This window comes from Sparus aurata, chromosome 5 (assembly GCF_900880675.1).
Source record: "Sparus aurata chromosome 5, fSpaAur1.1, whole genome shotgun sequence".
NCBI classification, from domain to species: domain Eukaryota; kingdom Metazoa; phylum Chordata; class Actinopteri; order Spariformes; family Sparidae; genus Sparus; species Sparus aurata.
Genome location: NC_044191.1, coordinates 104,532 through 121,708, shown reverse-complemented (window position 1 = coordinate 121,708; position 17,177 = coordinate 104,532). Strand labels below are relative to the sequence as shown.

Sequence of the window (17,177 nt, the reverse complement as noted above, 5' to 3'; positions counted from 1 at the left end):
AAGGCAGATGGTACAGTGCAGGAGGAGTTCATGGCGGACATAAACAGGTTTAGCTGAACCGTATGCAGAGGAGGAGTACATCTATTTTACATGTTAGCAGGCTAAAAGGACTGCAGCTTCTGTGGTTGCAAAAGGGAATGCTCAAGGAGGCCAGAACCAGGTTGTGGCAAACAGACAAATGATGGAGGAGTGCGAGGCAGGTCTTCACCCTGTCCTGGACCGCAGACACAGTCGGGTAGTTGAGGGGAAATTAGACAGATGACAGGGCGATGCTCTCTGTTCCATAGAACTCACTAGTGCACCGTGACAAGGTGCCTTTCAACCGCTCCCATGTGGCAACCACCTACCTTAGAAACTACCGAGAACACTGTCGCAAAACCAGTGCTGCTTTCTTTTAACCGTAACCTAACCTAACCTCTCCTTGTTTTTTATGGCCTTTCTTTAACCTCTTACTCATACATTACCAATGTTACCATTATTATTTTGATATCATTGTTCTTCATCTAGTAATCTACTGCTTCTGCAGTAAGTACATGTGCATGCAGTTGCAACACATTCTGACTCTAGATTTTCATTTCTTTAATTTTTTTCTTTCAATACAGTTTAATTTTGTCTTCAGTTTAATTAAGGTTAGGTTATGTTAGTTTAGATAAGGTTAATATTAAGTTGTTGCTATATCATTTATAGGTGGTTTTAATGGTCTTACCTCAGTTTACCCACTTGAAAAGCTTCTAAATGGGTCACCGAATGTAAACTTTGCGCTATTTTTTCCAGCCATGGAGCCTCTGTATCCTCCATTCATTTTTCATTCTATTTTAGGCATATAGCTTCCTCCTTTGGAAATACTGCATCTGTATCTTGTTACTATTCTCGTAAACAGTGTTTCCTGTAGCTAACAACATAAGAAAGGTTAGGTCTGGAGTCCTGACGCGGCGCCTGCACCACTCTCATCAGACTCCATTTGTCTCAAACTGTATGCTATGTTGCACTGCAGATGAGAATTGGTAAAACACCAATCTCCAACACAATATTTCTTTTAGACGTTCTTTATTGCTTGCAAGCAAGAGTCACACACCAACGGAGCATAGATGTTGACTGAGGAAGGGCAGTCTTTCCTCAGCCTTTATGATAATTAGGAACAATGCATTCAATTTCACATATGATCTCCCTCAAAACACCATTCCAACAATCTCCACCTCCAACTCATGATACACATACACTTCGTAAACACTTCAACCATTGTTGTCTGTCATAAATCAACCTAAGATCAAAACACCGAAGAGGCTTCACCAACCCCCTTCAGGATGAACTACTTACCTAAGTTCCTTCATGTTAAGTTTCATGGCACATTAGCCCACATATACTCTGCAGCCACATAGATATCACAAGACAGAACTCATGTTGGAAGCACAACAATAAGATTTGACTTTACCTTAAATAATAATGTTGTATCTATTATTAAGTTTCATATGTAAACACAATATATCAAAATAAGAAGGGGCATTTGAGAATTTCTCTCACATGGCCTGGTACCTTATCACTTTGTGACATTAATGGGTTATCCAGTTATTCTTGAGCTAAACTGAGGTTTTCTGGTGTCACAAAACTCTTCATTTCAGCACAGTGATTTGTGGTGCTCTGCCAACATGCTTCAGAGCAGGTTTAGTCCAAAGGATAGGGTCATGGGTTTTTTTTCCCATCGCTCCACTTAAAGAAAAATGTCCAACATATTTACAAACTTCACACATGCATATGTATTATTGATTACACTTGTTGTTTATTCTGCTGCTCCTTGGCAGAATGGGTAAAGCCCATGGCTCATAATCATTTTCCTATCACAATAAAGTGATGATTAGGCCAAAAATCTACATCCTTCATACAGTATGACTTATTCAACTAATACTAACATATCCATGCACAGGAACGCAAGAAACTGTCAGACACTACAGGGCTTTGACCTGTTTAAATATTCATCATTTCAAGAGTTCCTCAGATGCTCAACTTGTAGAGCATGTGCCCTGTTTGCAGTGATTGTTTCCTTGCCACAGTGGGCCAGGGTTTTGATTCTACTTTGCTGCTCGTCATCCCCAATCACTCCCTCCTCACGTTTACTTTCACTCTTTTAAAAACATATTCCTCATCCTGTAGAATTTTAACTTTTATACATACATACTGACATACACATAACATTTGCTGTCTGATGCAGTGGCCAGCATAGAACCCATGTCCATGCATGGGAATGTAAAGCAGTGTGAGGCAATTTCTGCATTTCCACTGATGGGCATTCCAGCATTCACAGCACAGTTACAGCAAGGAAAGGAATTTTCTTGTTCCAGATAAAACCAAAGTTAAGTGCTGGCTAAAAGCAAACCAGAGCTGTACCCACTGTTGGCTGATTATACTTTTGATATAGGGCATATATGTATTGATGTAGTGTAGTGTGGTAAGTATGTTGTGGTGTGTGTACTTAATTGTATTTCCTTAAGAGCTAAATATTAACACTAGCTATGAACTCTGTATTGCACATCTGCATGGTAACTTTGTTAAACTGCCTCGTCCCTATTAAAGCAACATGATGTAACTTTTTTACCTTAAACTAACAGCGTCAGAATTATGCCAATGGTACAGTGTCTTGTAACAGGGTGAATGGTGTCTCTTGTTTCTGCTCTATATAACTTCAACGAGAGGATAGGCATTACATACATGTTTACTTCAATATACAAGTTTTCAACACATAAGCTTGTTCTGATTTTGTTTGTCGTTAACATCTACATTAATTACGTCTGACAAACTGTAAGACACCTGGGATTTGTATTTACCACAGTGCGTAATGTTGCTTTGAATGAATATGAGGTCGATGACAAATTTGTGTAAATTTTACAACCTAGACAGAATAGAGTGTGCTGCTGTTTGTAATTCCAATAGAGTCTCCTGTCATTTTTGCTCGGAAGCTCAGAAGCAAGACTGAAGAACTTGTTCAAGCCGGCAGAGTTGGCAGAATTATCGACACTGATGAATGTCACTCAATAGAAATGATGTATTTTCAACAGAAAAATATGCTGCTCAACACTTTCCTGTCATGTTGTGCAGCTGGAGGATTTTGATGTGACTGGAGAGCGCAATGGGGTTAGGTAGGCCCTTTAGCAGCTGGAGGATGGCATCTGGGTACCATGGAGATGACTGAAAACTTTCACCAAAACATAAATTGTCAGCATTGTGCGTCACTTTAATTTCTATCAAACGACAGTCATTAAAAGTTTCCAACTATAAGTCAGGCATAAGACCGAGTCTGTGTATGGGATTCAAGCATACAATCATCAATCAAAAATTACATCATCCAGTGAACTGACTCTGTCTCCAACAGGGGGTCATCCTGACTGGAGCCATGCTGGAGGTCCTCACCTGTGAGGAAGGCGAGGCCAGTGAGCTTAGTAACATCCTGTTGGTGCCAGAGAAACAGCGACCGGTGCTGCAGGCCTATCGCAGCACAGTTTGCAGTGGAGGAGAGGGTCAAAGGTCAGAGCGCTTCAGGCAGATGAGCCTTGCTCTGAGAGAGCAGATCAACACACAGAGTGTCACCAAGAAGGTACAGCAAAATGATTTGCTTTAGATCCATTGCTGTTGTCTGATACAAAAAAAATCATTTTACAAAATAAAGAGTTGTGTTTTTTATTGTTCTCCTCTCCTAATTTTAGTTCTGCAAATGATGGAGGATTCATTTTGTGCGCTATCCTTAGTGATTTTGGATGTCAGACACGTCACATCTGGTGAAAAATGTTATGATTCAACATGATTGGGTGGGAGTGTGGCCAGGGGACTCCATAGTGCCCCCTAACGCCAGGTCATGTGACCATAAACCTTCTTTGATCTTCATGAAATTTGCAGGACTCATAGATCTCAACGATATAGCCAGGAATTCATTTTGAGAATTTTTTTCCCCTACAGGAAGTCAGCCATCTTGAATGGCGTGCACCGATTTTCATATTGCCGACACTGTTTAGACAGTCCCTCCAGAAAAACACGATTATGCGATCGCATAATTCAATGCATAATCAGGCAAAGTCAGCATATTTATGCGGGGGCTGCATTTTTTCAAATACGCCGCACTTTGGCCGCATAAATTGCCGATTTCCACGCAAAATATGCGGGGCTTGCATGATTTCCTAATCCCCGCATTTTCATTGCAAAAAAGTCACACATATCTTAGCAGAAAGTTGAAAAATGTTGCGTTTACTTCACACAAGAGCAGCCATTTTCCCCTGTTGCCATGGGAACATTATGAAGTGACGTAATTAAATGCCGTGACCATCGTCGAAAAGCTGCAAACCCCGTGATAAAGCCATGATGAAGTCCGCAAATCAGTCTCATTTGCCAACAAAAAATCATACTAGTTTCAAAAACCTTACAGTTTTAAGTCTATTAGTAGTATGTAAATTTACGTTACAGTAAGAGATTGCACTTTGTCCATTGGAAGCACTTATTTTTACAGAAGATGTCCGTTTTGTACAGCTGCCTCTGTAAAACAGGAAGCACACATTTAATTTTTTTATATTTTATTTATTCATTTTAACAGAAGTTGTAGCATATTTCTTTTGTAAAGCTACAGAACTTGTTTGACTCACCAATGTTTTGTAAGTTTGAGCCATGTGTTTATTAAGGTCTGAAATAAAACAAGCTGAGCACTTAAATATTTCCAGCACTTTCTGTGATGTCGTATGCTGCTTATCATAGGAAGTAACAAGAAATGACTCTTACATTAAGGTAGTAGCCTAGTGAGAACAGGGTGTTGGGGGAATCACTTTTTTTTCTCTTTTTCATCAAACCGCAGTTTTTGTAAGTTCCCGCAATTTTTGCAAGTTCCCGTGATTTCATCGCATAAAATTGCGTAAATATCCTGCATATTCCATCGCATTTTTTAAGAAAATGTGCCACATAATCAAGGATTTCTGCCCACAACAATCACAAAAAAACTCTGTGTTTTTCTGGAAGAACTGGTTAGAGGACTTTAGGATGTTCACAGTCAAAATTTGGCACGTAGATTCAAACTCATGAGTACTTTAATTTGATACTACAACTGCCCTCAGGTGCTGCACAACAGCTCAGTAGCGCCCCCTAATGGCTTTTCCCATTTTGTACGCACAGACAAACTCCTACACACACCAAAGTTTGCACATTCATCACAAGTCACAACCTGATATCTGCTAGGGTCTGGGCCTTTTCAGTGACAAGATGGCTCTACATTAAATGTTGCATATTGTAGGTCTATATTGAGTACCTCTGTAGTCTGCCAATATCATGGTATTGTGCTTGTTTAGTACATGCTCACCACAAAATATATCTGAGATATTAACTGTCTAGGTACAAAAGAAAATGGGACTCAGTTTTCACTATGCACACCGCTCACACATCTGCTGTATATCTCTGAATCAACCAACCTTGGACAAATGAGATCGAACATATGTTTCAGGATCTAACTTTTTTGTATCTGCTCACAAGTTGTCTCATCCAACCTCATCCCACCAGCTCCACCTGGAGAAGCCCAGCTCTTTAGTTCCTCTGTCACAGTCTCACCTCGGGGCCTTATTGAAGGACCTGGCTGATATAGAGAGGCTTCTTAAAGACGTGGACCTTCTCTCTGGCCTGGCCCGCCTGCTGCCCAAAGGAGCCTGTATTGGACGAATGTCAGCCTCCCCCACAAACATGACCTGGCCCCTTAACACCACCACCTGGGGCCCCAACACAACTGACGTCCCCAGAGAGGAGGGGGAGGAAGAAGCAGAAGGAGGTGGTATAGGAGCAGGAAGAGGGGAAGGGAAGGAGGAAGCAGAGAACCCTCATTCTCAGTTTTCAGCATTTGTACAACTGTGGGCAGGACTGCAGCCAATTCTGTGCGGGAACAACAGGTGGGTGAGACAACAGGGTGGATGAAATCCAAAAATGAAAAGATGACACAACCCAATCTCTGGACACTATGCAAAACATGAACATGTGAGATTTAACAATATTAGAATCAACATTAAATTCGAAAGTTACAAGTCTTGTCAGATAATTACAGCTTGTTATGTTAAAACTATACATTAAGAACAGTGAGATATGAGCACAGTAAGCTCGTGGTCTGACTCGTGTTAACATTCTATGACCTATAACGTATCAACTTCATACATATAAAACATAAAAGTACTTTGACTTGGCAGGAAAGTTACTGGCCTTAAACCTGTGGTTCTGATTGCAGGATCATTGAGCCGGAGGCTTTGAAACAGGGTAATATGAGCTCTCTGGGATTCACCAGCAAAGAACAGCGGAATCTGGGCCTACTGGTTCACTTGATGACTACAAATCCCAAGATCCTCTATTCCCCAATTGGATCCCAGGTGGATAAAGTGATTCAGAAGGCAAGTAGACAGTACATTATTTAGTGTGGTAGTATGTTTGGAGTTTTTGATATTATTCTCTCTGACAAAGCTCTTTCAATGAGCTCCATACTGAAAAATACCAGAATGATGGTTAAAGCTGCACTAGTTTCTTTTTTGACAGTGGTAGAAGTTTCAAACACAGCACTGAAATGTTATCACCTTAAAAACTTGTTATGATGAACAAACAGCTGCCTGTTCACACAGCCAACCCAGAACAACATTATCATTCATTTTACAACAAGTAGTTCCAGCCAAGCAATCTGATTGTTTCAACAAGAAATTTAGACCGTGCTCAAATCAGCATGACAGCACGCCTGACTCATTACTCAAAATATTACTCCGCCAAGTCTGCGGCAACATCGTATCATCTCCATGGCAACATAGTAACTGTCAGAGCTGGAGTAGGAAACGGCGGAAAAATAGGCTACAAAATGGATCGGTTTGTTGTTAATTTTGATGTATTTGCTTCATCGTCTGTCCGAGGAGGACAGCAACAGGGCCAGGCTGGAGCGAGCGAGGAGCTTGAGATAAACATGCGGGAATTAGTTATCAGCAAACGGGCACGCCACGAGAGAGTGTCCCGCAAAATGATCAGGGCGATGGAGAAACAAATGTACGCCACCGTGAGTGACAGCAGAGATGAGGAGTTTGCAGTGGGTGCTGGTTGGCTGAATTGTGCCTCCGCCGCAACAACTTCACTTGCAGAAGACAACTATTACCCAGCAGGATGCCAGAGAATTCACCGAGAAGCTGGAGAAGTTTGTGACATTTTCATCCCTGATTTTTGAGAGGAAGGAATTAAACGCCTGTCCCAAATAAACACCTGGTCTGTTAAGTGACTGAAACAAATAAACGCCCGGCTATTATTTATTTTCCCTTTGGAGTGAGAGACACTATTGTGACCGCGGTGAAAACGTTTTATAAAAAATATAAAAGAAAAAAAGGCAAGAAAAAAGTCATTGATTTAGTTCGGGAAATTCTGAGACCGCGATAAAACATCAACGTCAGCTCAGAAATTCACTCATCTGGGACTAGAACACCCTTTCTGTTGCTAGGTCGTTACTAAGGGTTGGATTATTTGCTGGAGTGGTAAACTACGTTCCATTACACATATGAGTCTACTGACGTTACTGATTTTGTTTCAGTTATTAGTCAGACCCCATGTGTTTCCATGGAAACGCGACGCACACTCACAAAAACCTTTAAAATTTGAGAGCAAATTGTCCATCAACATGGATATATTTTGATTATACATTTTATTTTTGTTGGTATTAGTTGTATAATCGCAATATTACCCTCGAGGGTGTGTTTTAACGTCATTTGAGCACGACAGGGATGTGGTCAGGAAGCAGCACCGAAGTGCTCAAATAATATTGCTTAATTTGAAGTCATGTTTTTTCCCCATGTTCACATGTTTATTGAGTTCCTCAGAGCTAAAAGGGCTTAAAAGTGCTCCATGGCTCAGTAGAGCTGAAGAGTAAAATGTCTGTTTGCATGTCACTTTAAGCAACTGCGCTCACATTCCACATAGTCATTCATTAGAAATGCAATTCTGTGTTTCCCACAGAATCAGACTTTAATTGTGGCAGTGGCTGTCCAGCTGGCGTGCGATAGAACATCCGCTGACCGAGTCGGCTAACTTCTGGTTTAGCAACAACCTAACTTGGACAGGGATAAAATGTAATCAGGCGGCTCTTCTAAACTCTAATTGCCTAAATTCTGACAGTAAACAAGTTATTTTGCAGGTGTTGTGAGACTTTTATTACCGTTTTACAGATGCGTCTTCACAAAGTTACCTTATGGGAAAAAGTCCCGAGTGCATCACAGGATGAATGATTAAACAGCTTGGCCACAACAAAACCCGGCTTCAAGGCCTGGCACACTTTGTGGGGGCTTGATCTCGATGATGAGACAGACATCTTCTTTGCAGAGGAAGTGACTGTAAAGCCAACTGCGTTAAATAGTCCTCCTCCTCCTCTTCATTGGTTTTACTGGCGGACTAAAAACCACACCGCCATCCACTGTATCGGAGTATATATAACTATTCACTGACAGGTGCGTTTCTTCAGTGAGAATGGGACACGCAGCTCCATAAATAGAAAATCGATATGCGGTGGCTAATGTTGATATTGTGGCTGACCGCCACAAATAAATTAATGTGTGGGAAGTTTTCAGGCAAACATTTTATATCCAAAGTTCCACTGACTAGATTTTGTTCCACTGCCCTTTAGCAGTTGTTATTTAAAGATGAAGACCATGAGGTTGAATGTTTAGATGAAAAGGAGTGAGTAGACCTTGATTTAAGATTATTTAGTCCAAAGTGAAGAATGAACTGATCAGTTCAGCTTTAACAGATAAAAGACTAGTCACAGCAGCATTTGAAATATATAGCAACATTTTGTGACTATTTCCTTTCATGAAGTTGCAGTGGATTCACTCACAGGGTCAAAATAAAATCAGCAAACTTCGGGGAACTGCTAACTGTGAACCAATAGAAAGCCATATTGACGATGCAGGTAATAGATAAATTGAGGATACTAATGTAGCCAGTTGTGTGTGTGCTACTATACACTTTTATATATCAGTCACACTTAAATCCCTTACACACACTGTCTCTCATTGATTTAAGACACACCTTCAAGCAGGTAGCCGAGTTGCGGTGGAAATGCAAACCCCTGCAGCAGCGGGTCAAACCGAGTAGAGCCAGGCCAGCAGATGTGATGGAAAAAAGCCATATCACATTGTTGGTTGTGGTCTTTTCATGGTATTTGGAGGAAAAATATAGAATATCACTGGCTCTGTTTTCTGAGGTTTGTTTATTATTCCCTGATGAATATATTTTACCCTTGAAAACAGTGCATGTGTAGTTCCAAACGAGGAGAATGGGTTAATCATTTGTATTCTATTTGCAAATGACATAAAGTATGCAATATACATGAAGCAGCATTATAGCCTGTAAAGCAGCTGGTCTCTGTATGTCTCAACATTAGCACAAACTACCACCTATTTACTGTATCTGTGGGTTGGTAGCAGCTATGTAGAGCTCCTATGTGAGTGAGCAAGTGGGCTGAAGTTGTTGGCGAGAGCAGTTAGTGTGGGAGGCTGAGAGATGGAGAGAAGTGGAAACTATTGACAAATGGCTGAATTCATACAAAATCTAATAAATCTAGTCTTATTTGTTGCACTTAGGCAAATGAGACTTTTGCATTCGTTGGAAATGTGACACACTACACCCGTGTGTGGCTGAACATCTCTGCCCAGCTCAGAACTTTTCTGGAGGAGGGCCGTCTGCACAACCACCTGGTGTGGTTACAGCAGGTAGACTCACAAACAAGTCATCTTTGGACATCATTGATAATACAGAACTCTGGATGTGAGGCTGTCATCATGTAATGGTCCACTTGCTGGGCTCCATTCTTCCTCTCTCTCATCTCTCTCCAGCTGTCCTCAGAGCTTCAGCAGCATCCTGAGCTGTTAAATAGCACAGACAATGAGCTGATGCAGGGTCTGATGGAGGGAAACTACAGTCTTCCTAACACCTCCACCCTACTGGAGCAGCTGGACACCATCGACAACGCTGCATGTGGCTGGTCGCGGTTCATGTCTAAGGTCAGTATAGTGTTTGATGGGATTCCAAATTTGTGTATACTTATCAGCACAATGATGAATAGACTTCCAATTACGACAGGTCAACTGCATAGAACATGCCTCACATGCCTGAATCAGCTGTAACACCTCCTACTGCTGCATCGAGTTCATGGACACTAATTCGAACCCTGTCAAAACACTGGACACTATCATTAGATAAGTATCGTATTAATATCCAGTTTAATATGACTGATGACATTAAACTGGCAATAGACAACTCAACAAAATATGCCCAGGACCTAATCAGCCCATAAAGCAGTATTACATTTATCACTTTAGGAAATGGAAATAAGTTGGCACACCAAGAAATTCGTTCAACTGCTACATGAAATTATTTTTAATTAATACAAATGCAATGCAAGGAAACAGCTGGCCTGGTTAGTCTAAATTAACCAACATCTGTGAAGCATAGTCAATAACATGTTATACTTCAGTTGTTTAAACAGGACACAAATGTGAATATAAGAAATGGTTTTCCCTTGAATTCAATGGTGGAACTATTTACAAGCATGACTTCCTAGTCACAGTGAAAACAGGACTTCATGAGGTCGTAGTTACTTTCATGAATGCGGAACATTATTTGTGTCGTGTCCTGTTTTTCCAGGTCAGTGTGGATGTCTTCAAGGGCTTTCCTGATGAGGACAGCATCGTCAACTACACCCTGAACCAGGCCTACCAAGACAACGTGTCTGTGTTTGCCAGTGAGTCATCCCTGTGTGTCAGGCTGTGATCATGGTGCCTCAGTTTATCAAAGAAAAAGAAAGAGAAATATGCTTGTAGAAAAGTGCTGGTTCTTCATGTTCTTTGTGCTGTGGCAATAAAACAAACAAACAAATAAAAATACAGTAAAATAAAGTAAGATAAAGATGCTGTATCTGGAATATGAACTGAATTTTAAATGAGTGTTGGGGTTAACCAATTTGAGATGCATCGTAGGTAGACAGTGGAAGAGCGTGTCACTCTTGCCTAGGTGTGCAAAGTTGTTTTCTCAGATTACTTAATGTTGAAAATTGCATCAAGAATGCTGCATTCAGTGGGTATTAGTATTATAAGAAGAAATATCTTTAATCATTTTATCCTTTTTGGAGGATAAACCATGTCAATAACTTTGTTAGAAAGTCTTAATAACAAATCTCCTCCTTTTGATACATCTAGAGTTGATTAATCTGCAAATGTTGGTTCATTTTATAGTTAAACCACAGGGCACAAGACGTCTCCTTCCTCAATGAAAGGTGCATTCTTAGAGCATGTGAACTAGAGGCTTCAGGCATTCCACATCACATTCCGTATGTTGAATACTAGATCACTAACTAACTACCTAGCTAATTGTGATATCACAGAATCCTGCTTGTCGGTCAACAGTTATCCTGAGATTGAAGGTGAGCATGTGTGAAAACAGCCCTGTAGTGTCAAACTCTGCACATACAGTACATATCTCATTCTGTAGTAGAGCACAAATATTACACTCACGGATGAAGACTTTAGGAAATATTCTCTACTTAGACAACATATAAACACAAAACCGACGAACAGCTGTGATCTGGTGTGGAGCTAACAGTATGAACATTAGTTTTGAGGCTGACTGATTGCATGATCATGATATCGTTAAAGATACCAGCTTGACATTCTGAAGCTGGTCAGCCGAAGTTAGGGACCATCTCAAAGGTGCATGCTTAGGGGCCAAAGGAATTTTTCTGATTTTTGCCAGTAGTTTTCTCATTGTTTAAATAGACATTTCAAACAAATAATAGTGTTTGAAATCTGTACCATGTCCCATTACATATACAGTCTCATTTTCATTAGAGAAAGTATTTGAGACATGAACAGAAACAGATAGTAGCTATGAAATTCCCAACATGCAGACACTGTTGTGGAACCTACAACATGATCTCGAGATGCTGCTCAGGCCACCAGGACAACACTGAACTTGTATATGCTCATTTCTTTTTCAGGTGTGATTTTCCAGACTAACAAAGATGGCACCCTGCCACCCCACGTTCTGTACAAAATTAGACAAAATTCCAGCTTCACAGAGAAGACCAACGAAATCAGGCGGGCCTACTGGCGTCCTGGGCCCAACACTGGAGGGAAATTCTACTTCCTCTATGGTTTTGTTTGGATCCAAGGAAAGTATCTGAAATGCACTGCTCCTTGAATATGCATTCATGATACAGGCTTGAATGTGGAAATGGTACATAATTTACAGTGCATAGATGTATTTGATTTTTTGTACTCCTACCACTGCTGAAAACTAAATTCTTAGAGGAGGCTCATTGTTTGAGTGCAGCCTGCAGATAGCACCAGCCTGTGCTATAAATCAAGGGAGCTAACCTAAACCCACCCGTGAAGATGCCAATGCAAGCTGCAGCAGAAGCAGTTCTTCACTGCAAGTCATGTTTTACCCAGAGAAGCTGCTCATCTGTCACAGGGAGATGATCCATGATGAAGCATCCAAACTGCCAGGGCACAGTCTGAATTGGCCAAGAGACAGCCAAGCAGTGTGATGTTGATTTTAGCTGCGACAGATTAACTAAAGGCAGGGTGAATTACTTTTTTGTCCACTCGCCAAATGGCTAGTGAATGTTCAAATATTACCAATCACTTGAAAGATTGGTAATATTGGTCATATATATTAGTAGATGGTCGTTGTTGTTCTTTTGCTTGTGAGTGAAGCAAATCTACTAGCCGCTTGCATATTTCTCATGGATAGTGCAGATTTTGAGCCCTGCTGACAAGGTTAGACCCTGACTTAGGGTTCAAGTGAGAAAGCCCTAAGTTTGTGGATGCCAGAGAGTCATTATTGGCAGCGTTTATGGATGTCTGTGGTGTGGTCGCCAAAGCTCAGTTTACCGTCTAGGATGATGGCAAGATACTTCAAGCTCTGCACAATGTCCTCTGGACAGGCATAGATGAAAATTGGGCAATAAGGTGGACAGTGCATATTGCAGGTGTCAAAGACGAGGTACTATTGATAGTTGGCTGCATGCATCTTTGTCACCTGACTGAAAGGCAGCTCTTTTTGTGGCTCACATCAACAAACATCCAGGCCTTCTGGTTGGGGAATGATCTTATTGACTTGTCACCACATCATTAACACACTAACTGATGTATATTCTTTAAGATTAGTGTGGTTATCTTGGGTGTTGTTGAATGTATCTCTGAAAATGTGCCAGCCTATGAACTCAAAATTGTCCAGTAGAGCTGCTGTAGCTTCATCTGTCCACGGCTGAACAGTCTTTTCCAATGTTTTGTACAGAAATTTGGTCTGATTGTCCACTGTGTTGTTAAGGGTTATAGTATAGGGCTTTGTCTCTGCCATGAGTTGTCGTTTAAACATGGGGGCTGAGAGGAAAAGTTGGTGATAATCTCTGTAAGTCTGTCATCATGAGCTACAGTTTACAAATTACATAGTCATTTGATCCATTGTTAAAATATAAAAATATGTATTAAAACAGCTTTAAATGTACTATAAGAAACTTTTGACAGGTTATGAAACAGTCACAGTTTAATACTGATGCCTCTATATGACCTACATAAGCAATAAGCTTGCATCAGCAACAACTGGCTATTTCTGCACAAATATTTAGACTAAATTGTAAATGCCTGTTGTGGTTGGATTCCAACATTTAATTGTTAGATAAGTCATACAATTATATAAAAAATGGTAGAGTGCTGAGGATGAATTGAGGAGTCTACCAGCCTGAGGAGAGAAGCTGCTCTGTAGTCTGGTGGTATGGTACGGTGCTATAACAATTGATTGTGTTTCACCATCATCATCTTTTGTCCAAAGTAGCAGCCAGAATCAACAAAAATGAAAGCTCCTTTTGTAGATATAGATAACTATTTAAACAGTAATTTAACAACCAGAAACCAGTTGTTAAGGGAGGAAAATTAAATGAAACTCAAATAAAACATTTTTGAGTTTGGGACCTAATAAGTACTAGGTAAGGTCTTGGCAAATAATGCACAAAATGCAATGCACATTTATCACAGTTTTCAATTTTCTGACTTTATTTTCTCTTTCTTCCTCTCTAGATATGATAGAGAGAGCCATCATCAACACGTTTGTCGGACATGATGTGGTCGAACCTGGGAACTACGTTCAGATGTTCCCCTACCCATGTTACACCAGAGACGAGTAAGAAATGGCCTTTGACATGGTTTCTTTTTTGTGGTTCTGTTCAAGTCATAATGTTTAGCATGACAGTAGCCAGACATCAAAAAGAATATGTATCATATAGATATGTAATATTAAATTTGAAACATTGTGTATTGTGTTTCCAACTGTTTATAAAAATGGTGTTATTCGTGTTAGATGAATATATGTAATAGGTGTTACACATGTGTGTATTTTGTACTTCACTGATACCCTGTATTGTTGTTGATTTTTTTCAGTTTTCTGTTTGTGATTGAGCATATGATGCCTCTGTGCATGGTGATCTCCTGGGTTTACTCAGTAGCCATGATGATTCAGCACATTGTGGCTGAGAAGGAGCACCGACTCAAAGAGGTTAGACTGTCTGATAATCTGTCTGTTGCGAGGCACCACTCCTATGTTGTGTAGTATTGTTATTATGATCATTTTTAAGGATACGATTGTTGATATTCTATATTTTCCTTGCTGTCAACAAATCACATGTGAAGAGCCAAACCAATACTGAATGTGTCCTCCTGACAAGTGTTGTACATGGACTAGCATGACCCATTTTCTTCCTCTCAATTATTTTTATCAAAACCAAATCAGTGAGACACACAGTGGCACTGGGTTACATGTCCCTTTACCACATGAACACACACACATACACTGTAGTTTATTTTGACCCTATCCAACATATACCTGCTGCCACAAATCCTCACTGCAGCTCCAAATGTGGGTTAAGTGGCTGCTGAAAATAGTCCCCAATAAATATACTATTTGTTCCTATTTTGAGCAACGTTTGACACAACTACAGTGAGCAGCCTTTTCATGAAATGACTGAGTTTTTTTTTTCTTTAAAACAAAAAAGAAACTTTAGATTTATCAGGTGTTTAAAAGATTTATGTCTTCAGTAGGAACAAAACAACGATTTAAGTCATTCTTGGGTTTTGTTTGTAAATATAGAAAGCACAGTAGGAGTAGCGGTTGCAAATAATATAATAATATGTATGAGCAGAACTGTAATTGTAAAGTAATTAGTATGACTTAGATTCAGTCTGTCATGGTACTATTACTACTATACTATTTCAGTGGTCTTTCAACCCTATGAGGAAAGAAATTTGGGAAAACACTGAATAACAGTTGCCAGGCAATAATCAACTCTCTCTCTCTCTCTCTCTCTCTCTCTCTCTCTGTGTTTCTTAATATCATCATACTTGTGTGTCTGTGACCCACAAACTTCTCAGTCACAGCCAATCACAGAGGCACAGTGCTCTGATATTTTAGACTTGAACCTGACTTTGCTAAAATCTCCCAGCAGTGCCAGCACTGTTAAGACTTCAAAATAATTGTTGCAAGCAGCGATGAACGGGCCCTCGCTCCATGCGCGCTCACCTGTTACTTGCATGTCATATTGTAGTGTATGATGTGTAGAACACAAACTGTAAGTGTCATGGAAATCAGTTAAATCAGTTTGTCCGACTTCCTGTGTCCAGTGGAAATGAAAGTAGAATTTTAGCCAGATGTATATTCCAAGTTTGGTGAGTTTTGGGGTATGTTCAGGCCTCCAGAACTGTGCTTAAACACGTGGAAGAAAAATAATAATCCTAGCAGATTCAATAGGGCCCTTATGAAAAACATTGTTCCTCCAAATAGCATCCATTTGTACACTTGCAAGGCTTGTCAAATGCCTAAAGAGGCCAGGTAGAAGCCCACCATATAACCCCCTGATTCATCTAAGGATCTAATGCATTAAATGATTATTTTAACTTGACTTGGCTGATATGGTAGAGTAAAAAGATCCTTGCCACCAATGAATAACCAAACAAACAAACCTACGGTGGCCCACTTTAATAATGGATGTGTAGGTCAAAGTAGTTACAGATTCTGACTCGTCACTATCATGTAACTTCCTCAGGTGATGAAGATGATGGGTCTGAACAATGCTGTTCACTGGGTTGCTTGGTTCATCACTGGCTTTGTCCAGCTGTCCATTTCTGTCACCGCTCTGACAGCCATCTTGAAGTATGGTCGGGTATTGCTTCACAGTGATCCCTTTATCATCTGGCTCTTCCTCACCATCTATGCTGTGGCCACCATCATGTTCTGGTGAGATCTCATGGAGTCCCTCTCTTTCTGTGATGTAAGGAAACACTGTGCTCTCACCACAGGCTGAATGCACTTTCAGTCCTCAGTCTATGTCTACATAGGATGCATTCAGGCACAGTACTTAGTGTAGTTCAAGCCTTTGTCGAGGGATTGCTAATTTTGACTTGAATTTAATTTCATGAAACTACATGATGAAGAATCTAATGTAACTTCCCTTTGTTTTCCAGCTTTTTGGTGTCAGTAATCTACTCTAAGGCCAAGCTAGCTTCAGCCTGTGGAGGAATCATTTATTTCCTCAGCTATGTACCCTACATGTATGTGGCCATTAGGGAGGAGGTGGCCCATGATAAGATCACTGCCTTTGAGAAGTGCATCGCAGTAAGGCCTTTTCTCTTTTTTCAAACTTTTTCATGTTCAATGTGCCACTTATATTATTATAAATAACACAGATGATACTAGGTGAGTAATCACCGCTTCTTGTGTCTCCTACAGTCTCTGATGTCCACCACAGCTTTCGGTCTTGGCTCCAAGTACTTTGCGCTGTATGAGGTAGCAGGTGTTGGCATCCAGTGGCGGACCATCAGCCAGTCACCAGTAGAAGGCGATGACTTTAATCTGGGCCTATCCATGATGATGCTTATTATCGATGCTGGTGTTTATGGTGTGCTCACCTGGTACATAGAGGCCGTGCATCCAGGTATGAAATCATTACTTTCCCGATCCTCACCCTCCTGTTGTTATATATATTTTCAGATAGAATAGAGCAGTTTGTCACTCAGTTAGTTTGAAGGATGCTTCGTCGGCCGATCAATTCCCCTTAGTTAACTTAGTACGAGAGAATTTCAAATTGAAGTTCACATTTCCGTCAGGTC

General features: G+C 40.5%; 1 protein-coding gene across 2 annotated transcripts in view; it reads left to right on the top strand.

Moving 5' to 3' along the window:
- Positions 1-17,177, top strand: part of abca2 (ATP-binding cassette, sub-family A (ABC1), member 2) — a 118,102-nt gene that overhangs the window by 64,467 nt on the left and 36,458 nt on the right. For both annotated transcript variants that reach the window (XM_030416483.1, XM_030416482.1), the window contains 12 exons: positions 3,365-3,586; positions 5,524-5,903; positions 6,233-6,392; positions 9,603-9,731; positions 9,855-10,022; positions 10,666-10,762; positions 12,014-12,187; positions 14,097-14,199; positions 14,457-14,571; positions 16,115-16,305; positions 16,533-16,683; positions 16,798-17,002. In XM_030416483.1, coding sequence (XP_030272343.1) covers positions 3,365-3,586; positions 5,524-5,903; positions 6,233-6,392; positions 9,603-9,731; positions 9,855-10,022; positions 10,666-10,762; positions 12,014-12,187; positions 14,097-14,199; positions 14,457-14,571; positions 16,115-16,305; positions 16,533-16,683; positions 16,798-17,002 — 2,095 coding nt within the window. The remainder of the gene's footprint in view (positions 1-3,364; positions 3,587-5,523; positions 5,904-6,232; positions 6,393-9,602; positions 9,732-9,854; positions 10,023-10,665; positions 10,763-12,013; positions 12,188-14,096; positions 14,200-14,456; positions 14,572-16,114; positions 16,306-16,532; positions 16,684-16,797; positions 17,003-17,177) is intronic.